The following is a 22,880-nucleotide window of genomic DNA, read 5'->3' on the forward strand; positions in this document are numbered from 1 at the left end:
ATGTGCTGTACACAGGCAAGAGCCCACTGAAAATCAAGGAGGCTTAAAATAGTGGGACTGGTATCCAAGGGCTATTTTTGAGCCTTCCATGCCTTCTGGCAGGCAGAACTTCACCACAGATGAGGAAACAGTGGAAAGTGTATTGAGATCTTAGGAGCAGATTGAGCAGCTGTTAGAACAATACAGTCATCACTACTACCATACAGTAGAGAAATGACAACAGGATCAAGTTCCAAGTGAATGGTGAAAAAGTACCAGTTGGCTTAGTGCAATTTCCACCAAAGCATGCAGATCACGCAACACAAACACCACCAAAACAGTAGAAAAATGGTCTCTACCCTGTTGGTTACTCTCAACCTTTCAACCTTCCAAGAAAAGTGAAGGAGAGCAGACAGAAAAATAAATGGTAGTAAAAGACTGACTAGTTACCTGAAAATAAGTATAACAATGACCTAATGAAACACAGGTGGCAACAGCCTCCATGAGTGTAACAAGTGAGATATCACTAGATATTTTAATGCCTCATATAATTATGCCTAATAAGAAGAAGTGCAATACAGGATACAGTAAAGTATAAGTGCACGCGTGTATAAAACAATGATGATTACAGAACAAAGGTGACTGAAGAAAACATGTTGAGAAACTTTCCGCTGTATGTTTAGTCTGTAAGGAGCTGATGCTGTTAAGGTCAGTAAAAAGGTTATTCAAGCCATGGATTAAGAGAAACATGTCAAGAAACTTTCTGCTGTATGTTAATCTGTAATGAGTTAACAATATAGAGGTCAATAAAGGAGTTATGCAAGCTATGGATTCTGCATTAATGAGTCATACCAGGAAGAAACTTTGGCAACTTGATGATACTACAATATGGGTTAAAGCTATGAATAATTGATAATTAGCAAGCTTAAAACTTCCTAAGAAGGAAGCTAACTGACACTTTGAAATACAAGAGAAGAGGCTGGTGATTCATTATCTCCACTTGTGAACAATGGATCACAATAAGATCAAGTATTGGAACTACCTGTAGGTAGTGTGCATATTACTGGTAGATCATGAGGATGCCAAGAAAAATCCATATGTAAGATGTCGTGTAACAGACAAAGAGCAGCAATATCTCCCGAGAACAAAGTTGCTCCCAGATTCCACAAAGGGCTCTATCCCCAGAAGAAGAAATTGTCACTACTTCTACACAACTTTCTTATCCAAACCTTCTTTTACTGTAATAAAGCATCAGACAGTTTCTAGCCTGAACTCTCTATATTTAGTGCTATTATTCCTGACCATCAGTTAGCATGTTATCCATTAATTCTATAGGATGTTTAGCAAAAGTGTTATCAAAATAATCAAAGCTAATCTACTTAAGAAAAGGTCTGTTGATTGTAACTTATAAGTATATAAAAAGTTAATAAAAGAAGTTTTATTTAAATCTCAGTCTCAGACTTCTTTGCTTTTACTGTAAAGCTTTGAGTTAGTGCCTATGTGCTCTATTCACTCACTGTATCCTCACTTAAAAATAAATAAATTGTCTAACAATAGGTAGTATTAGATGAAGCACCAATGGTTAAACTGAACCAATCACTCGGCCTGCCTCCTCACCGTTACACAAGCGGCAAAGACAGGGTGGGCACATGCTGGTCAACCAGCAGTTCCACCCCTCCACACATTTGTCCATCACACAATCTGTCATTTTGGTATAAGAATAACATCTGAAAAGTGACTGTATCATCATGTTTCAGAAATGGTTTCAATAAGGAAAGACACAAAGGATTAAAGAAATCAATCAAGACCCCACAGATTATAAAGGGAACCTTGACATTTCTACTGTATCAGTTGTCATTTCTATTTAGGTGGAGAACAACTGGATGGAAAACCCTTTGGTTTATGACTTCATCATTTTTCTTTCTTAGAAAAAAGTCTGTCAACCTCCACGGATTCTACCCTGAATTGAGAGGGCAGATCTCTGTCAGTAGATGTAGATTCCAGCAACTGAGGGTGTGAAAAAACAATTATTATACATCTCACAACCAAAGAAGATGGAGCCAAAAAAATGCCAGAAGCCAGGATCAAAGGAAGTGTACCCAGGTAGTCACTGGAAGGACTTGTCAATCCACTTGTCCACAGAGAGTAAAAAAAAATTTACATGGTTTGAGAATCATTCTGTTGGAGGCACAAAAAGATCTGTGTACATTCTCACAGCAGCAATAGAGTGGAGTGCAGCTGCATATGTCAGAAATGGAGTTGGAGACAATAACTTTAAGCCTTGGAATAACAAATGTTGTTCATTGTTTCAAATGCTGTACTAACAAACTAGGGCAAAAGTAAAAGGGGTGAGAGCCACGACAATTAACATCGTGAAGTTCCAGTTTGCACTAGGATACATCACCATCTTTGCCTCCACAAAATTTTTGTCTTTTGGTGAACAATGGAAACATCTGAGGAGGTAGGGGATACAAAGCCATACCTTACAGTTCAGATAACCTGGCATGAGAGCAGCAGGTATACTTGATGATTTAAACATCAAAATTAATACATTAATAGGCAGCATAATACTGTCCTTATGAGAAGGGATACACCTCACAGCAGAAACTCCTTACATGGAGAAACTAGCAAGGATCTCTGACTCAGACATATTCTTTAAGTCCCTTTCAACAATAACTTCTCATAAGGAATTAAAAGTAGCATGGAAAGTAAACTAAATGGGTATATCCTCAATAACCTATAGATTCAAGGAGTTCACTGTGTTTTGGGGTAGGTGTTTCAACCAAGATATACCCAAAATATAGCTTCTTGACTGACTTAAGAGGGTTAGCAAGTCCCTTTAATACCTTCTGAATAAAAAAGGGAGAAATTTGTCCAAATGATTTGTCTGACAAAGAATGTAGTACAAGAAAATGAGGTTGAAACTCCTATTCTGAGTCTTTCAGTCACGGTCCTTTACTAATGATGTTTTTTATTATTTTATTTTTATTTGGAGGATCCATAAGAAAAGAAGAAAGACTTTAGCACCAATTGACCACAACCACCATAATGTCCTATGATAGGGTGTACTACAATGCCAAACAAGGACACTGCAGCAACATTAGGGTTTCACGAGCACTGTACCCAAACACCAGCATCAGACGGAATCTCCACAACACTTGTTGAGAATGCCCAACACTGGTACTCAGTTGACCTTAGCCCAATAGGACCAGCTGATTGACCCTGGGAGGGGGCTACCCATCTAGAGGAACTCAAGGCTAAAGTATTGTATTAGGGTTATGTCCCTCACACAACAAGGAACCTTCTTCTCCCTTTTACAGGTTGCCACTCATGGCAAACATGTGGATGATCATTCAAATCCCACAGGAGATAAACTGAAAAGATAGAACCTTCTCTGGAAGATCCCCTCACCACATACAGATATCCATATTGAGGGTCTAAGAGAAATATCATGGAGGATTTGGGGGTGAAGATGCTAACTCTGTTGACAGAGTAAGGACTGGCAAAAATGAGTGACTCACCAACAAGAGTGAAGCTCCAAAGAGAAGATGTAAAGAAGCCATAGAAGTATATAGTGAGCACTCACGAACTAAAAAAATCCCTGGAACAAAGTCACAAGGGTGGTTGGAGAAAGGAATAGCTGTACAGTAGGACAAATTCAAATGAAATTAGTTGAGGTTCTCACAAAGCCAGTGGAATGAAAATTCTAAAATGTATGAAAATATGATTATAAAAACAACAGTAGCAAAAAGGAGGATCTACTATCAACCCTTTCAACACAAGCATTCTTTTGTGAACATGTCACAAGGTTCTTAGTGAGTTACATTCAAAAGTTAATTATTTCTTATGTTATACCAATAAGTGTTGCATAAAAATATAGCTAATCATCTGTATTTTAATAGAATATATGTTTTACATTCTCAGTATTATGAAGCAATATCAAAGTAAATTTGAATATCCACTAGTGCAAGAATTGTGACATTTTTTAAAAGCATACCCTCATCTTATTTATTTATCATCCCTCAAACAGTACTAAATTTAACATGTTACTCATTATAATGTTGTCATTACTCAGGCAAAGCTTTCAATCTTATTTGGTTACGGAGACATTAAATATAAAATTAAAACCCTCTTGTTACATGCCCATCTGTTATATCCTCTCTTTCAGAAACCAACAACAGTTCTTTCTAACATTCAATACTATATTATTGTTAATCAATAGCCAAAGTTGTACTCTATCAAATGACATATTACAATGTTTTTTCTTTACAAAGTAACTGTCAGTTTCACTTCAACTTTTATTCCCTCAGGAAACACACTGATGAGCTTAGCTTAATTACTAACAGTGCTTGTCATGCAGTTAGAATACCAGAAAAATTGTGATAGTTACAGACCATATTCCATTTTTTTGCATGTTATAATTCTGTGTTCTTTAAGCATTATTTAATTAAACAAAAAATTATTTAGTGCAGTAGTACCATTAGTATAAAATAAAAAGTAGGGTTAAGTGTCATCAACAGCCAACATCACAACAAAGAAGGCTAAGGTGAGTACTTCATTTCTTTTTTATGTGTGTTATTTATTTATTATTATAAAGGTAATTAAAATGTTAAAACTGGAAACTTTCAGGTTAGACAGGCAAAATGAAAAATAATAATTTTTACAAGGTACTCTTGCAAGCAGCTTACAAATAGTTTGTGTATTATGTAATCTTATAGTGTACCATGAGCTGCATGTCCTCTATGTGACTAATGACTCAAACAACATGAATAATGGTTACAAAGTTCAAAGGGCAATAAAACAATAAAATATATACTTTTATGAGCTTAAAGGCATTTACAGTAAACAAATGTAGTTTGAAGTCATCTTAGAAAGAAAAAAAGGGGTATTTAGATTTTTTCTTGGTGGTTATGAGGGCAGTCAAATAGATCAATCTTCAATTGAGTTAGGGTAAAAAATAATGAAGAAAATATAAAGCTTCACTAAAAAACAATTTGAAATTCATTTAGGAAACTTCTGAGATTATGTAAATGAAATATAAGATTATTGAGATAAAAGTAAGCATTTTTAGTCTTAGCATGGAAATCACTTAGCTCACAACCAGTATTAAAAAAAAAAGACTAGATATATTCACATACACATTTTCAGTGAAAAATACTTCACCAGAATTTTTGTGCCCAAAACATTTTTAATGTTCACTGATAGTCTACCAAATTTTGTGAAAATACACCTACTGTATTAAAAGTTATAGTATGGTAAGTAGAAAATGAACACAATGTTTGTGAACTTTGTCAATTAGACAGACCTCACAGCATGAGTGTTATTATGTTTTTACCTTTATGTACTTTTACAGATCTAAAACTGTTCCTTATTAACTTCATCAGTATATTTACACATATTGATATATGGCCTTAAAATGAACAAAAATATTACCTCGGTACCATTCCACAAATATAGTAAAACTGTTGAAAAAGATGTCACCTTCAGCTTGAGTGCCATTTTCTTAGTTGTTATTATGCCAAACCCAAGTTGTCTTGTTGGATCTGTAGAATTAAAAAAGTAAAACATACCTAATGATGCCAATGACACTAAATTAGGGTAAACCTAGTACAAAAATATTAAATTTATAAAGAAACAAAACATTTCCTTAGATGAAATTAATAAACAGATACATATATATTTTTATAACAATGCACTCAGTTTTCAATAATAAAACATCTGAAAATTATTTTATATTGAAACTTTCTCAATGTTTAAAAGAAACATACTACTTCAAGCCTACTTTTATACTTTTAAAATGATGCTCCTTAACCAATGAAAAACAAAGCTATTTCAGTGGAATTTTTTACATTAGGAATAAATACAAACCTTTCAGTCACTACGTTCACTTCACAAAAAATAAAAAGTCAGTAGATTGACCTTCATGAGCCCTTATAATGAAACAATTATTTAGAGTAATAAATTATAATTAAGGAAACAAACTGTAAATTTGAGTTTTAGCAATACTGTGTCAACTGCCAAACCCTGACTATGCTTACCAATATTAAGTGCTGTTAAGGATGCCATATAAAACTGTTTGTAACCTCGAGGCTCTGGTGATGCTTGAAAATCAAAATAACTAACCAGAACCCCCTAAAACATGGCAAATATAATTTTATTAGCTACATGTAATAACAATTGTTAAACATAAATACTCAATTCTAGTATGGTAATAAGTGTATATCATAAATTACCAATTAAATACCCAGATTTATTATTACAGATTATTTACATAATAAATTCAGCAAAATAAAACAAAAAAATTACTATTAAATAAATTTATTTAAAAAAATACAAATATCATAAAAATATTTTAATGTTAACTACTTAAGAGTTCTTAAATGGAAAACAATAAAGCAGTAAACTAGAATTAACCTTTTCAATTGATCAAAATATTTGTCACTATTTACACTATTTATACTGCACACAAATTCTTAAAATAGGATACAAACTTTGCAGGTATTTTTAAAGTATTTACAATCTACAGCCAAAACTTGTAAAAATGTTTCAAGGATGATGTCATTTCCCAAACTACATTCAACACAAACATATGCAGTAAAATTCTATAGCAACATATTTGAATACAAATTCACATCTCTTATTTCTTGGAAATAGTTTGTTTTTTATAAATCAAATTTTAAATATATTTCTTCAGTTACTTAACCACATTATAATGTACACACCATACAATAAACCTTGTTCCTCTCAAATTCAATGCAGATATCAAACAGTAGTAATTAACAATGTTAACATTTTCATAAACTTAACTGAAAATGCATTTCCAATAGATACTTAGCAAGGCTATGAAAAAAAAAACAGCTTGACCTATTCTGTCCTCTATTGGCAAAAACGTTTACTCACCATTAGCAATGATACTTCCACTTTTTTCTGCTTACTAACATGCTAATTATTATGCAGCAGCCCTCTACCAACAGGTGTACAACTTTACCCCTATCATAACAGGCACCCTCTATAATCTTGCATCTGTTAACTTCTTCAAAGTTGGTAAAATCAACAAAACCACATCAGAAGTGGGGAAGACAGGTGGGAAATGTGAGAACAATTAAGTATCTATTGGAAATACACTGCCAGTTTAGTTTAGAAAAATGATAACTTCCTATACAATATGTTACCTCCTTTCACAAAAAGCTAGAATCCCACAATGGTAAAAATATGATCCTCATTTAGGATGCAAGGAATTAAAAACAACATACTAGTGGAAAACTGCATCACTTCTAAGCCATATATGTTCTTTGCCCTTTAGTAAACGAATTGCCATAAAAGCAGAAATCTGGAAGGACCAAAAAAAATTATCTAAAAAAACCTGGACCCAATGGTGTACAGTAGCTAGGACACAAAAAACCATAAATTGGAGTTTGATCTCAACCACCATCTAGTGGTATCTGGAATTGTACATCAGGTTTGCAGTAGCAAGATCCTATAACTTTCACCTCAAAAATGGGTACTGGCAGGAAAGAGGAGTTATCATACCAAGAACCCAACTCTGTATGTATACATCTCTAATTTAACCAACACCAGGTCTGTCTGGGACATTTTTGTCCATACTAAGGTAGAAGGCTGGTTCCCAGCTTTACACGTACAGGAATTCATGTCTCCACCTCTAACCAATACCAACTGCACCAGAAATCGGCATTCAACAAACAGCGGGAAAAAGAACCACTATACAAGATTGTACCTCTTGTTCAAAACCTGGTAGCTTTGGGAATTTCTCATTCAGACCACAGTAGGAGAATGGTACCATCCCAACACGTGGGAGGACTTACGTGACTGGTTCAGCTCCAAAAAATACCCAATCTTCAAGAACCAACATCCAGTAGAAGGTAGAAAAGAGAATGCCTGAGCCAGAAAGGTAAACTCCAATATATTTTGGAGAGCTACATCTAACATGTGACAGCATCTGGAATTATGCATCAGTTCCATGGTATGAAGGGAATTAACACCATCCACCCCAGTAAAATGCCACCACTCTATTCTCAAAATGAGTGGTATTGTGTATATGCACGAGGACAGGTCTCCATTGTCCACCATCCCAGCAGTTAGGAACTGATAAGTGAGTGGCAAAGACTTCTGTACTCCACTAGATGAAGAATGGAAAAATGCATTAGAAATACAAGGGAACACAACAATAGTAGAATAGTTGACTGTGATACCCTATTTCAAAAAGCACCACAATCATGTTGACAGTCAACCAACACATGGCAGCATTTGCAATTGTACATCAGATCTACAATAGGAAAAGCCTTAATGCCAAGGATAAACAGAGAAAGGCATTAAACCCTGTCTGTTTTACTCATATTAATCCATAAGTGTATTGTTCAGGACAGACATATTTATGAAGCAGCAGACCATGACAGAATACTTACAAATGGTCCTGTGGAATACCCTATCATAACTATGTGTGTGTAACATAACCTTGTAACATATTACAATATTATATATCAATACACGATGCACAGAGGACACACTGAAGGAGTTTATCAACAAACACCTGGTGGCATCAGGAATTGTACATCAGGTCTGGGATAGGAAGAGCCTCAACACCACTCTAACACTGTATGATGCAAATTTAATAGAAAGCTGTAGACAGGGGCATGGGAAAGTGATGGAAAGAGAAACAAGAAAAAGGTGACAATCATTAGGAGAAATGACAAACAAACATTAACTTTTGAATTAAACCTGGAAGGATAATGGAAAAATATAATGGGAGGTGTAAGGATTTCAGGAAAGAAACAAACAGACTTAGAAACTATGTAAGGGTGCAATATGATGTGTCATATACTATTAAGGAGAACTGACCAGGCAAAGGAGGCAGAAAATATTGGAATGGTTATAAAGGTGAGAAAAAAATATGGAAGGGGGACAAATGCGTGTGTGTTTTCTTATAGTAAAGTCACGTCGAGCTATCTGCTGAGTCCACCAAGGGGAAAACAATGTGAAAGGAGAAGTATCTTGATGAACAGATGAAATTCTTGAGCATAAAGGAGTGATAAGAAACAAGAACTTTAAGGATATATGGTTTAAAAAACACAAATAAAAAAGGCCCAGTAGAGGATGTGAAAAAACATGGAGGACCATATAGAGGTGCTAACCTGGAAGGAAGCAGGGAAAAGGTAGCAGGAAAAGGTGAAGGAATAAAACAACATAGATAAAACTGAGAATTGTAAAACACAAATAAAGTCAAGAAACCAAAAAAAATGGCAGATAACATCATCCTATAGTCCATAATGGAGAAAACTGAAAATTCTGCTTTAAAAAATCCAAGTCAAAAAAGTATGGTATGAGAGGAACCATAGGATGCAAAGGTCTGTAATCCCTTAGGATAAACCAAAAACAGTGCATATACCACATAATAGGTAAAACACAATGGAGAAATAAAAATACAAGACAGAAAATAAGGGAAGCCACATGTAAAAATCTGACCATTCAGGCAAAGGACTGGACAAAGCCACACATGAATATGAAGTACAGAAAGATAATGCATGGCAGTGTATAACTGACAGAAGCTTGTTAGAGATAGAGTAAGAGAAAGGAAGGAAACACCAAAAACTGCTGCAACAATAAAAATAACTCGCGATCAGCTGATACATAATCATTAACAGCACACCACAGGATGTAATATGAAGTACAGTAAGGAAACATGGGAGGAGATGAATAGAAGAATATGCATAGAGATATTAAGCCTGACTGAAAGCATCAGAGTAAACTACCACCAACCAACCTCCAGAAGCTTGCAGGAAATGAATAAAAGCTCCATAAACAGCAATGATTTCCAAGACTAGATATGGAGAGAGGACTCAAAAAAATACCACAGCCCTGAAACCACCTGTATGTCAAGATACAGACCCCACACAGACACACACACACATACACACATCAGAAAAAGTAACATCTATAAAAGGTTAAATTCTTGACAAGGAGAAAAAAAGAGAAACACCACTGATGGTATTATTCCAATTTAGCTATAAGTCTAAAATTAGTTTGCAAAGAAAAGGTAAGAGGAACATTTAAGGGATTATAACAAGGCAAAATTGGTTTGTCAAAACCCATTCCCAATGATGCATAAGGGCATGACCAAGAAGAATAAGGGCTTTGAGAGAAGCCCACACTCCTGAGAGGGATAGAACCTCTTACCCAGTAAATAAAGGAGAGAATTAAATGCTGTACACAAGACATTCCATAGCTTGAAACTAATGTGGAGCAGGTAGGGACTGACAGATGAGGAAGTGAAAAAAACACCCCAAGAGGAACCAAAAATTGTAAGAGTATGTGGAAAAATTGACCCACTATGGCAAACCAATGCTCCAAAACAATTTTCTGCAATAGAAACTATGGATTTGGGACTGAGTCACTTTAATATGCAGCCATTAATCCATAGAAATATGAAAACAAAGGCCTTTCCAAAGAAACAGGATTGTAAAAAATGGAATCCCAAGGAGAGGGGAAGGAAATGGGATTGTGAAACAATGAGTAAGAAAAACAGAAGTAAAAAACCAAACTTTCTGAAATGATTTTAGGAACCCATCGACCAACCACCAAGGGCCTCCAAAAATGAACAAAAATAAAGAAGTCTGGCTGCCACCAGCCCCAACTTGAGAAGAGTAGAGTTAAATTAAGATAAATGAGAAAATATAATAAAATAATTGGGATCCAATACTCATTAAGAGAGAGGAGACACCAATGCTGTGAGTCGCAATAAAGGAAATTGGAATAATAATAAAACATGTGACCATCCACAGTACATGACGGTCAAGATAAATGATACAATATAATCAAATAATCAGAATCCAATCCTCACTAAAAAGGATGAGACACTGATGCTGTGAGTCACAATAAAGGAAGTTGGAATAATCATAATAGCCAAAAATGTGACCATCCCCAGTACATGGGAGTCAAAGCATAATGACCTCCAAGTACAAATTCTCCCTAAAATGACTTGCAATATCCCAGATATCTAGAGGAAGAGAAAACATAAAACAATTACCTAAAAGCTAGTACCTGAGAGGAACAGGAGTGGAATGTAGAACCAGGAGATAAGGTCTGTTTCATGTTTCATGGCACAAACCTGTCGTCAGAACCCACACTGGAGGTAGTTTGATTCAAGGAACCACACAAGATAAGGATTAACCATCCTCTCTAAGGTCTTACAGACAGCTCGTCAAAGCAGTTGTTGGACGGTAGTTTAAAAGGAATCTTGGGACCCTTCCCAGGCTGAGAGAAAGGTAGGACAATAGCCCAGTGCCAGGCATCAGGAAAAACATTCTCTTGCCAAATCTGGTTAAAAACAATCAGAAGAATAGCCAGAGAAGCAGGAGATAGATGACACAGCATTTCTTAGTGTACATCATCAGGTCTGACTGATGTACTGCCAGACCAATGAAGGGCCAGTTTGAGTTTCACCAGTGCAAAGGGATGATTGTAGTCATAGAGACAATCACCTTGAAAGGAAAAATGTGATCACTCTTCCCAAGCCTTGATAACTAAGAAGGTGGAGGAAGAAACAGAAGTGCTAAAGACCCAGCAAAAGCTTTCACCCAGTGTATTGGTGATGCTCCAGGTACCAGCTACTTCCTCGCCATCAGAGAGCAAGATCGAGAGGGGGGCATAATTATATTGACCTTTTGAATCTTGTCCCATGTGACTTTGGAACTGGTGGTAGAAAATATTCTTGGTTGTGAACTTAATTCAAGAGTCCTTCAGATTTTTATGTCTTACCTAACGAGCATGTGCACGGACCCACTGGAAAGTGATGCAGTGCAAGAGTGTGGGACATCTACAAAAAGTATCCCAGGCCCATTTTTGAGCTTTCCATGCCATATAACAGGCAGGACTCCATCATGGAAGAGGATATCATGGAAAACATGTCGAGGTTTCAGGAATACATTGAGCAGTTGCTTGTATAATACAGTCTGTTACTAATGCCACACAGTCATCTACTGAAGGCTTATAGACGATGGCAGAATCAAGTTCTGCAAGAGCGGTGAAAAAGGGCCAGTTTGCTTGATCCAGCTTCCATCGGGGTACACGGGTCAGGTGGCACTGACCACGTCCAGTCTCTCTCAGAATTATAGGAAAATTATCACTGCCTCATTGGTTATTGTCAACCCTCCATGAAAAGTGGGAAAATTGTGATGGGAGCAAACTAAGAGATCAATAACAGTAAAGAAGTGACTAGATGCATGAAAAGAGAAAGGTTGTGATCAATATCAGCACTTCCACAGAGGAAGTTGACACAATGAGGGTCCATTTCACACTTACAGGCATTGAGGTCCTTGCCACCGTGACTAGCACATGATGTCTTTGAGTGACCAAACCACTTAAACTGGAAACATCTGAGAGGGTTTAAAATAGACCAATCTACTGACCCAAGGAGGACCACCTCAAGGCCACCCATCTACAGGAATTCAAGGACAAAGTGGTGTGTTAGGGTTGGACCTTTCAACCACCAGGATCCTCTCCCCCCATCCTTCACAGGTCACCACAGCAAACACGTGGGTGGATGTTTAGATCCCAGAAGAGGTAAACTGAAAGAATAGAACCTTCCCTGGGAGGTCCTCTCACCATGTACAGGAATCCACACTGAGGAGAGGTGATAAGGAAAGAACGTAACACACCTGAATAATCACATTTACTATGATGAAAAGTCTGAATAAATCCCAGAAAGGACATATAACAGAGGCAAATTCAGGAAATGGAAAAAAGCTGTTCAAATAAAAAATTTCCCAATCACTAAAAACCCACGATACAACAATCATCAGTAGGCTCTGTTTGTTGCATATAACTGATAAACTCCTGAAAGGCCAGAGCCATCAATTCATGGCCAAAAATTGTGTTTCCAACCCACTGGATGTGGTTAGTAATTACAGTAGAAGAATTAAGAAAGTAAAAGCTTGTGGATTAGAGAATCAAACCATGAGCAAAAAAATGTCTGCTCAACAAAACTGGCAATCAAGAAGTGGTTACCAGCTGCAAGATTAAAGGGCACCATTTATGAGAGAGGTAGTGTTGCACCCCTATTGGTAGACAGTTGCTGCATAATCATTTGCACGTTTATATTCAGAAGTAAGTGGGAGTATCAAGGATAGTGGCAAATGTAAGATATCATATTAGAACTTTATTTCATTCATATAGCTCAAAGCTTTTTGTTTTATTTCAAAGTTTGTAATATGCAAGCTTTCCACTAGCACTGACTTCAGAACAAAAGTTTAGACTTAGCTCTAACTAAACATAACTTGTATACATACCTCATGCTGTGTTTGCAGTTCTAGAATTTCCTTCTCATGATGACATATTTTGATTGGATTTAAAACATTATTCAAAAAGGCAATCATATAGTGCTTAACCAGCAGACCCTTATAATATATATTTGTGGACTGTCGTACATAGACAATAAAAACAGGATAAGAATCTGGTTGAAGTTTTTGTCGACATTCACCTTCTGGCCACCAACAGTTCACAGCAGCAAAAAATATCTAAAAATAACACAATCTTTTTTATTCTAATTATGGATTTTAAGTAAAATATAACAGAGTAAAGGATTTAACCTAACTTTAAACCACAAAAAGTAAAAATATACCATTATGACAATCATAGCAACTACAAAAACGAACCTTTACTGTAGAAAAAACCTTTTAATTCATCATGTGTACCTTTAATAATGCTTACATGAAAGATAAACAATTCCGTAAATACAAGTATTAATCACCTAATATTATAATAATGCTGAAGGCAGATTTAAAATGTAAGAAACAGTGATAAAACTACACGTGGTTGTCTTTTTTCTTTTTGTGTAGATGGTTTTATTCTCCAGTAGATTCTAATCATCCCTATATTTCAGACTTCATGAAGCTATATTTCTACTAAATTCTAAACTTATCCAGTTTATGACAAGAGAATATATGTATGGGAAGGTGTGAATTTGCAATGTAAATTAACACAGATACCATGAATATTTAGTGATATTAGTTTTACTGTTATGAACATTTGTACTAGAAATTAACATGATTGTCTCAACTTTTCACTGATAAACTTTCACTTGGAACTAAAATGATCAAATGTACAATATTAAACTCAGAACTTTCATCATTAATTATCACAGTTGAAACACTTTCAATTATGCAAGTTTAGGCCTAAAACTAACATTAAACAAACATGATTAATAAAGTCTAGGAAATATGGAATTCCTAATAACTACATGATAAGTGGAAAAATCCATATATTCAACATAATACTTATAGCTGCAAACAAAACTTTAATAATGTCTTTATAAGTTAAAAACAGGATAAATAAGTCTGGCTTTGTTCCCCCTCTACACGTAAATACAAACTTTGACTATGAACAACAATGCATAACAATAGTATGTATGTTTACATATGCAGCACTTGGGCTTTGTGTATGTATTACAGCACAGTAGTATGTGTGAGAGTTCTGATGCAAGTCTAGTTTTACCACTAGACAAACCTCCACACTACTGTACTTAGTGGACAAGCTGATCTGGTTAGAATAAAAACATAAATGTGATTGGTCAAGATCACTTTTATGTTTAAAAGTTTAGCATGTCACTAACTGTTTGTTCTCTTAAAATACTATGTAACATTAGCATGTGACATAGTAAATGATAAAAATTAGTTGAATAAAGATCTAAAATTACCAACTAAACATTAATTACACTTTTTGGAAATAATGTACAAAAACATCAAAATTGTAACTGAGCTTTTTTAGCATCTTTGTTCATCAGTATTGTTAAGAGGATTTCTTTTTTGTTGTTGTTGGAAGTTCTATGTTTCCTATTGTTGTTTTTTCTTACAACCAATACAGCCTTCTGACAACCTGAAAATTTCCTCAAAATCAAGTCATCATCAGGTTAACCATTTCAGAATGAAAATAAATACTCACTCAATGAAGTACATAAATTGAACCAACTTATATTGAAATTGTCATATAGTTTATGATAATTCACACAAATGCATACAGCAACCATTCTCAATAATTCCTTAGTACATCTGTTTCAACAAAATCCTGCAAAACAATTTACCTGTGAATGAAAATACTTAGCTACAGCTTCAAATTCTTTCTGGCTCTCAATGCAAGTGGCATCCCATGGAGCATAGTACATTACAAAAGACACTTCCTTCTCCAAAAGCAAACCAACAAGATGGTTCATGGTACCAAGATAATAATCAGTCACCAAGGAAGAATGAGAAAAGAACTTCTTTGGAGGACTGGCTTTCCTTGTTTTAGGTGAGCTGTCAAAATATTAAGAATATGATTACATTTCATATTATCCAATTCTAAACAATACAACAGTATCCCACAAGTAGATACTGACATGAAACATCTGCTTGACTTTCATTATTCATTTAATTTAATTAGAATAAAAGAATTCATACAATTATTCCATAGTTCAGGTTTTTTTTTCCTAATTTTTATAGAGATTATGGAATAAGCTCTCAAATAATTCTTTATGAAGTTTTGGATGAAAGAAAGACTTATTGATATACACAAACTTAGATTTTTTTCAAATATACCTTAAGAAATTAAAATTCTACAACCTACAAGCTGTTTATCAAGAGAACACAATAGTTCACTAAAGTTGCATTTTCCCTTTTTTTTTTACAATAATTACTTATCTCAGAGTATGTAATTCTTATGATCACAATTAATGATCTTATAAAATCTTTAACACTAATATGAGTTATACAGCAGTGAACTAGTAAAATAAATATTTACTCTCTATATAAAGTAATTTTAGATTTCTTTCCCTAAAACATCTTAATTTCTTGCTTTAAAAAAAATCTATATAATTTATCTGTAACCTTGTTCTTTTAAAATCCTGACTAGACTTCCAAACCTTACAAAATAACTGCTCCATATCAAACTTGTACCAATAATTACAAATCAACAAGCAGCTTTATTAACAAAAACAAAATGTTTCCAAAAATCATGTTAACCAAATGGTGCTGGAAAAGAAAACAACCCAACAAGAATAACATTGTAAGAGAAAGAACCCAAAAAACAGAAAGGATACAAATTCACCAAGAAAAGTTGTAACCAAAAAGAAATGATGGTGGGGCAGTATCAGAGTAAGGAGGCTACTGAACATCAAAAGAAGTAAAAAGTTTCCTATAAAATAAGTGTACAAAAAGAGAAGATATCTAAGTTATGAAACAATATAAAAATAGGCAAAAGAAAAACAATTTCTCCAACTCTATTCCTACATATGTCATGAACCTCATCTGGATAGCTACAAGTGAAAAAACAAAAATAATGAGACCAATAATATACAAAATGAAAATCTAAACATCCTAACTGGTGTCAAATCATGTAAATCAAATTTACATATTCTAAAAGGAAAGTGAAAAGTGTTTAAATATGCATAAAACCATTTTAACATAAAGGTCAGACAATTAAAACTTTTATTTGAACCTTGAACTTTAAAAAATAACTCCCACAATTACATGAGTAACATGAAAATTACTTACACAATGAAATTTAAAATACTTAAGTATTTTATTGTTTCCTTTATTATTAAGTCAGCTGAAACACTGAAAGCTGATGTAACTCAAAATTGAAGTTTTTGGCTCATCGTGTCATGGATTTTTTTAATGCAAGTTTACAATGTTTCACATTCTTTCTACAAACACTAACATGCTAAGAAAAAATTAATTGTAAAAGCCAGCTTTATTAATGCTTTCTAAAATGCTTTTGGTCCACAATTATTGGTTTATATACTCCTAAAGGTATATATATATTCCTAACATATAAAAAATATATGCACTTACTTTTATTACACAAAGAAACAAACAAAATACATAATTTGAAAAAAAAATTATAGCAGCTAAGTTGGTGATATTAATAGACTACTTGAATTTATAGCAACATCTTTTTAACGTGATGAGTGCTGATTGAAAATTTAATTTAATTTTGTGTTAGTTCACAACTAAAGCAGAGAAACTATTGGAGAAAAGATATGAAACAATGCTAAAGTGGTGTACTCTGTAATGGATTTACCATTAAATATTTATTTTATTATGTACATTTATTTCAGTTTAATGCATGTAAAGTATATTATTAAATGTGCATTGCACAAGCATCACCTGTTTCTAAAGTAATAGAAGATCCTCTAGAGTAAAAATCAAAATATACGTTTTACAAAAGTGCTAGCACATCTTCAAATATTGTTGGGTCAAGGAAAATTTTGAGAATTTCACCAAATGTTTATAAATTGATGTGCCAAGAAACAGTAACAGAATACTGTTTGGTCACTACAGTCAGTATACAATAAGCCTTATAGGCTATAACTGTGATACATGCTCATTAATTGGAAAAATACAGATTTCTGATGAGGAATGTTTATAGATTTCAAACATTATGAAACATTCATCTTCGGACATTGGCATTTCTATCAGGACATTAGATATGTCATCAGTGAAAAACTTGTGTGGTTCAAGCCATCAAGAGAAGCGTACATATATCAACACAGAAATAATTAGCTATCTGTAAATGTCAATAAAAGATTTGGTTCTCAACCATATAGCAGACTCAGTATTGTTTGTAAACTTGTAAAACTTGTATATAAACATTATTTTTAATAACTGTTATTATAAATTGTATTGCTGTTTATATATTAAAATACATTGTATTAAAAAGGAAAATTGTGTGCATCAATCATGTTGGCATTATAAATTTAATACATAGACATTTAATTAACTTCTAAATTCAAATTCAAATTTCCAAATGACATAATAAACTGGAGACTTGTCTGAGATAAATTATAATACTCAACAACTCGAATGGACCATGATCACTTCAGAAGCACCTTGGTCAAAAAGCCTGCTTCATCTATGATAACTTTGAAACAACATTTAAATAAGGTTGTAAAATAGTTTAAAAAACTTCTTAGTTCTGTCAAACAGTATGACTACTATTTTTTTTCTTTTCAGATACTTGCAAAAAGCTACTCCATAGCTACATGCACTAGCTTTCTCTAGTTTTGAACTTATAGACCAGAAAGAAGAAAGGCACCTTATGTATGGCATCCCATAGCTTCAAAGCATGATGTATAATTTATTTTTTGCAGTATGAAGATGTAACGAGCTGTAAGGTCCTCAGTAGACATGCTGACCACTGGATCACTCTCAACCCTTCAATCAGGAAGAGCTAACTTTCTCACGGTGATATTACTAGTTATATCTCTCGACTATTTTAGGTGTATTTTGTGCATTGAGTTTCTAACATAAACTATTTCATTCAACTTCCAAAAATCTTCCATAAGAACCTTGAAAAGAAACAATGAGCTTCTACATCATGAGAATGGAATATGGTATTTTTTTTATGTATGTATACAGAAAGCATTAGGTTGAAAGTACTGCAAGGGAAATAAATTACAAAAGAAAAGGTTTTAGCCAAGTCATCTCCAACAAAGCAGTTTGTACACAGTTCAGAATCACCTTTGCACAATTTATTTTAGATTTATAACATTGTGCTACCTAAACTAGCTACTTGAGGGCTGAATCTCCTCTGGCTGAATGAAACTCTCTAAACTCTTACACTGTATTCACATTTTTGCAAAATAAAATATAAAAAAATACTTTGTTCAGAATAAGTGATAAAAATATTGAGAATACAAAATTCTTACATATAGAAAGTCCAAATAGTGATATTAAATATGTATGTATACAACATTTCCAGCTCATGCTAGAAGAAAAGAAAAATACTTACCCAGTATTCTCTAATCCAATGAGCAGTGCATCTGGATCCTCCAACGTATTTTCCTTAGAACTTGTGTGACAAAGATGACCATATTTCAAAAGAAATACATGTATATGTTTTATGGTGCATTGCAATCTTGATATTACTTTAGTTAGTTGCAAACATTTTGAAACTTTTACAGAAATGAAAACACTAAAAAACAGAATAGTTAAGCATATCAAATTTTTAGGCTACAAAATTAAGTTCAGCATAAATATTAAGAAAATATTTAACCACTTTTAACACATTCAAAAGTATCTTTATAGAAGAGTTCATACTTTAGTCCAAGTCTTTTGATTTAAGAAACAATCAACTTTAACTGTAAACATTCATTTGTAATTGGCATCAGTTAAGATATCAAAGAAATTATAAGTAATGGTCTATTTCATTTATTCTAAAATCTTAAGTAATGTTACTGATGAATGAAGCATGTATTAAAACTGTGTCAACATACTAAAATCAAAGCTTCATCAGAACAGTTCTACTTTATAATTTCAGCTGCAATAAAAATTCAGCGAGCTAACCCACACAGATATATCACAATGAACACACAAAAATTATTCTTGTGTGTACTTTATTTATTTCCTAACCATGTTCCAAAAGCATTAATATAAAATTCAATAAATTGACTGACATGTTTGATCACTTAACTTCCAAACTTGGCTATGCAGGGCAACCTTAATGATATACTTCATCTATAGTTAAATGAGTCACAATAACTAATCATGATACTGATTTGCATTTAAAGAGAAAAATTGAAACATAGAGTATCAGAATTATTGTTGAATAATTCCATGCCATAGATAATATGAGCAGCAGAAAGTTCTAAAGATACACAAAGAGATCAAGCAACAGTACATGACTTGAAAACTATAAATACCAGAAAGAGTGCAAAAATATTAACAAGATATTTTAACTACATAACACTTCAACACATAATTTCTAATCCACATGGTTATTAATAAATTTCTGTTTCAGTTTAAAATTTTTATAGCCTTTGAAAAATTTACAGAAGTACAAATAACAATAACAGCTTTATAATTTCAAAAATTCCTACAAGACGACACATACAATAAATTCAAAATATTATTATGGGTAGACATAAAATTGTAACCTTGTCCTATCACTTCTTTTCCACCATCTTGTATCTGATAAAATTAATATTTGAGTGATTACACAAGTTCAGAAGAAAACTCTGCACAAATAGCATGGGAAACCTAATAATGCAGCACTCAGAGGGAGACTGCATCCATCTTAAGCATGGAATACTATTTGCTCAATGTTACTATGATATTTGTTTTTACGAAAGGAGGTTAAAAAACATTTCATAAAAAGCTTTTGCACTATGATAAAGTATCACTAAAGTGGGTAGAATGCAAGACTGTTCAACTGTGCACTACCTCACAAGTAGGCAATAAAGCACAAGTGTATATTATGGGTGAGATAATAGGTCAAGCTATTCCATATATGAGAAATACATAAGTAATCAGGTATAGAGAAAAGCAAAGAATCCAAAACATGAGCATAAAAACTGTAGACGGAATACTGTGAGAAACAATCAAGCCACAACAAACCATGGCAGAGGCCACAAACTCACTTAATTTTGAGCTATTCGTATAAATGGGAATAAAATAATTGTCCAAAAGATGTTTGGCAAAGAGAAGGTGATACTTCCAATCAGGAGTGTCTACAGGTGGAAATGCTAATAAGTCAAGGTAGGATGGGCTGATCAGTGGAGACAGCAATGTCGTCCAACAACAGACCCAATTCAGCTAGCTGCATTTAGATGCAAAAGCCAAAAGGAAGTATGGCAGACCATCTGTTGTGAAAGAGCATAGCCCAATAAGGATGAAAGACATAACCCCAGTTAGGATGCTGTGGTGAAGACTAAAGTTTAATAGCATAATGCAAAGAATGTTGCAAGTATTGGAGGTTTCTGAGACTCAGTGTACAAACTTTGGACTGGAAAAGTGCAGAAAGTGGCAGGAAAAATGTTCTGCTGCCAGATCAAGTTAAAAACAACCAGAAAAAAAGCAACAGAGAGAGTCAATAGATGGCACAGCATCTCATAGTGAACTGCATCAGGTTCAGCCAATGTCCTGCCAAACCAATGACGAGCAAGCTTGAGGTTCACCAGAGTAAATGGACAATTAATGTCATAGAGATAATTGGCACAAAATGAAAGAGGTTATCACCCTATTTGAGACTTGATGGGGAAGAAAGCAGGGAAATTTGGTTGGCTTGGTGTTTTATGGCATAAAGCAACAAGGCTATCTGTGCCAAACATCAGGTAAAAAGCTAAAACTAAAGTAAAATTATTAAAATTCATAAAAGTGAATTAAGGTAAAACAAAACAAAGTTGAATTTTTGAATTAAAAACATAAGTAGCATTAAATTCAATTTTTATATATAATCTACAGCAGTAAGAGAAAAACTACAGTAATAAAAGTTGCAAAGGACTTTCTGTAGCATAATTGTAATTATCACAACTCATCAGGATGACTAACAGGTAAGTTCAAAAAACATCAATAGTCACCTGAAGTTGACCTTTCCAGTCCTGGTTCTGAGTTATTTGACATTATGACTGTTTTCAGAAAGTAAAGTAATACAAGTTTTAAAAGACTTCAAACAAAATTTTAATTATTATAACTCGCCAGGATGACTAATAGGTAGTTCAAAGAGCAACATTAGTCACCTGAAGTTGGCCTTTTGAGTTATCTGATGTTACAGCCATTTTCTAACTTCAAATTGAACTAGATGTACTTTAATTTTTAAAAGGGGATCACATTAAAAAAAGGTCTAATGCATACATTTAAAAACTTAAAGAGCATTAAGAAGATTAATGACCTTTAAAAAGCTAAAAACACTTCAAAGGTGGACAGTGTCGCCATCTTCAATAACACTGTCTAACATTACGGATAAACCGTGGGACAAAACATGTTTAAAATGGTGCCATCTTACTACGATGAACAGAATGTACATGTCAGCATCTATTTATGTAACCAAAACTACAGAAAAGTCTTTAAACATCAAGATATTGATAATTTTGATGCAGAGATGAAAAGTTCATTGTTTAAAGACTTCTTTGCATTCTTAAGCTATGTTTCAAACTTATAAGAAGAGAATCCAAAGAAAGCCATTCAACATGGGACTGATAAAAAAGTATACAGGTAACGATGTAAGGTTTGTTGGCTGATTTGGTGTTTTATGGCACAAAACAGCTAGACTATCTGCACCAAACATCTGGTAAAAAGTTATAATTAAAGTAAATTTAGTAAAATTCATAAAAGGAAATTGAGATAAAACAAAACAAATTTAAAAAAAAACAAATAGCATAAAACCAATGTTTACATTTAGTCTACAGCGTTAAGAGAAAAACTACAGTATTACAAGTTGTAAAGGACTAACAACAGCATAAGTGTAATTATCATAACTTCCCAGGAAGGCTAACAGGATAGTACAAAAACCACCATCAGTTACCTGAAGTTGGCCTTTCCAGTTTGGTTCCAAGTTATTTGACGTTATGGCCATTTTAAAAAAATCATAAAAGTTTTAAAAGACTTATAGCAAAATTTTAATAATAACTCACCAGGATAACTAACGGGTAGTTCAAACAGGTAGCTCAAACAGCAGCATTGGTCACCTGAAGTTGGCCTTTCCAGTCCTGTTTTCAAGTTATTTGATGTTATGGCCATTTTCTAATTTCAAATCAAACTAGACAGACTGTGATTCTTAAACAGGAATCACATTAAAAAAAATCTAATCTATAAATTAAAAAACTTAAAGGGCATTAAAAAGATCAATGGTCTTTAAAAAACTAAAAAACATTTCCAAGATGGACAGCATCACCATCACCATTAACACTGTCTAACATTACAGATAAACTGTGGGACAAAACATGTTTAAAATGGTTCTGTCATTGAGTCATGATGACAGCAGGAAAGTAAAGGTGGCTTATTGTGACCCGAGTGTCACACAGACAACACATAAGTGCATCAGTCCCAGATAAAAGAAAATGATGAAATAAAAAACTGTGACCAATACATAGTCTAGTTAGAACAACTTCCTCTTTCCAATCCTTACAAAAGCAAGAC

At 33.8% G+C, this 22,880-nt stretch overlaps 1 protein-coding gene across 6 annotated transcripts in view; it reads right to left on the bottom strand.

The window, feature by feature from the left end:
- LOC143232861 (thioredoxin domain-containing protein 11-like) overlaps window positions 1–22,880 on the bottom strand; it is a 72,206-nt gene that overhangs the window by 40,767 nt on the left and 8,559 nt on the right. For 3 of the 6 annotated variants that reach the window (XM_076468839.1, XM_076468844.1, XM_076468843.1), the window contains 5 exons: window positions 18,757–18,816; window positions 15,071–15,281; window positions 13,281–13,508; window positions 6,018–6,111; window positions 5,413–5,522 (listed from right to left, as the gene is read on the bottom strand). In XM_076468839.1, coding sequence (XP_076324954.1) covers window positions 5,413–5,522; window positions 6,018–6,111; window positions 13,281–13,508; window positions 15,071–15,281; window positions 18,757–18,816 — 703 coding nt within the window. Of the gene's footprint in view, window positions 1–5,412; window positions 5,523–6,017; window positions 6,112–13,280; window positions 13,509–15,070; window positions 15,282–18,756; window positions 18,835–22,375; window positions 22,451–22,880 lie in introns of all 6 variants that reach the window. The other 3 variants (XM_076468841.1, XM_076468842.1, XM_076468838.1) reach the window with 2 other exon arrangements.

The sequence above is a fragment of the Tachypleus tridentatus genome, chromosome 11 (genome assembly GCF_004210375.1).
Source record: "Tachypleus tridentatus isolate NWPU-2018 chromosome 11, ASM421037v1, whole genome shotgun sequence".
Taxonomy (NCBI): domain Eukaryota; kingdom Metazoa; phylum Arthropoda; class Merostomata; order Xiphosura; family Limulidae; genus Tachypleus; species Tachypleus tridentatus.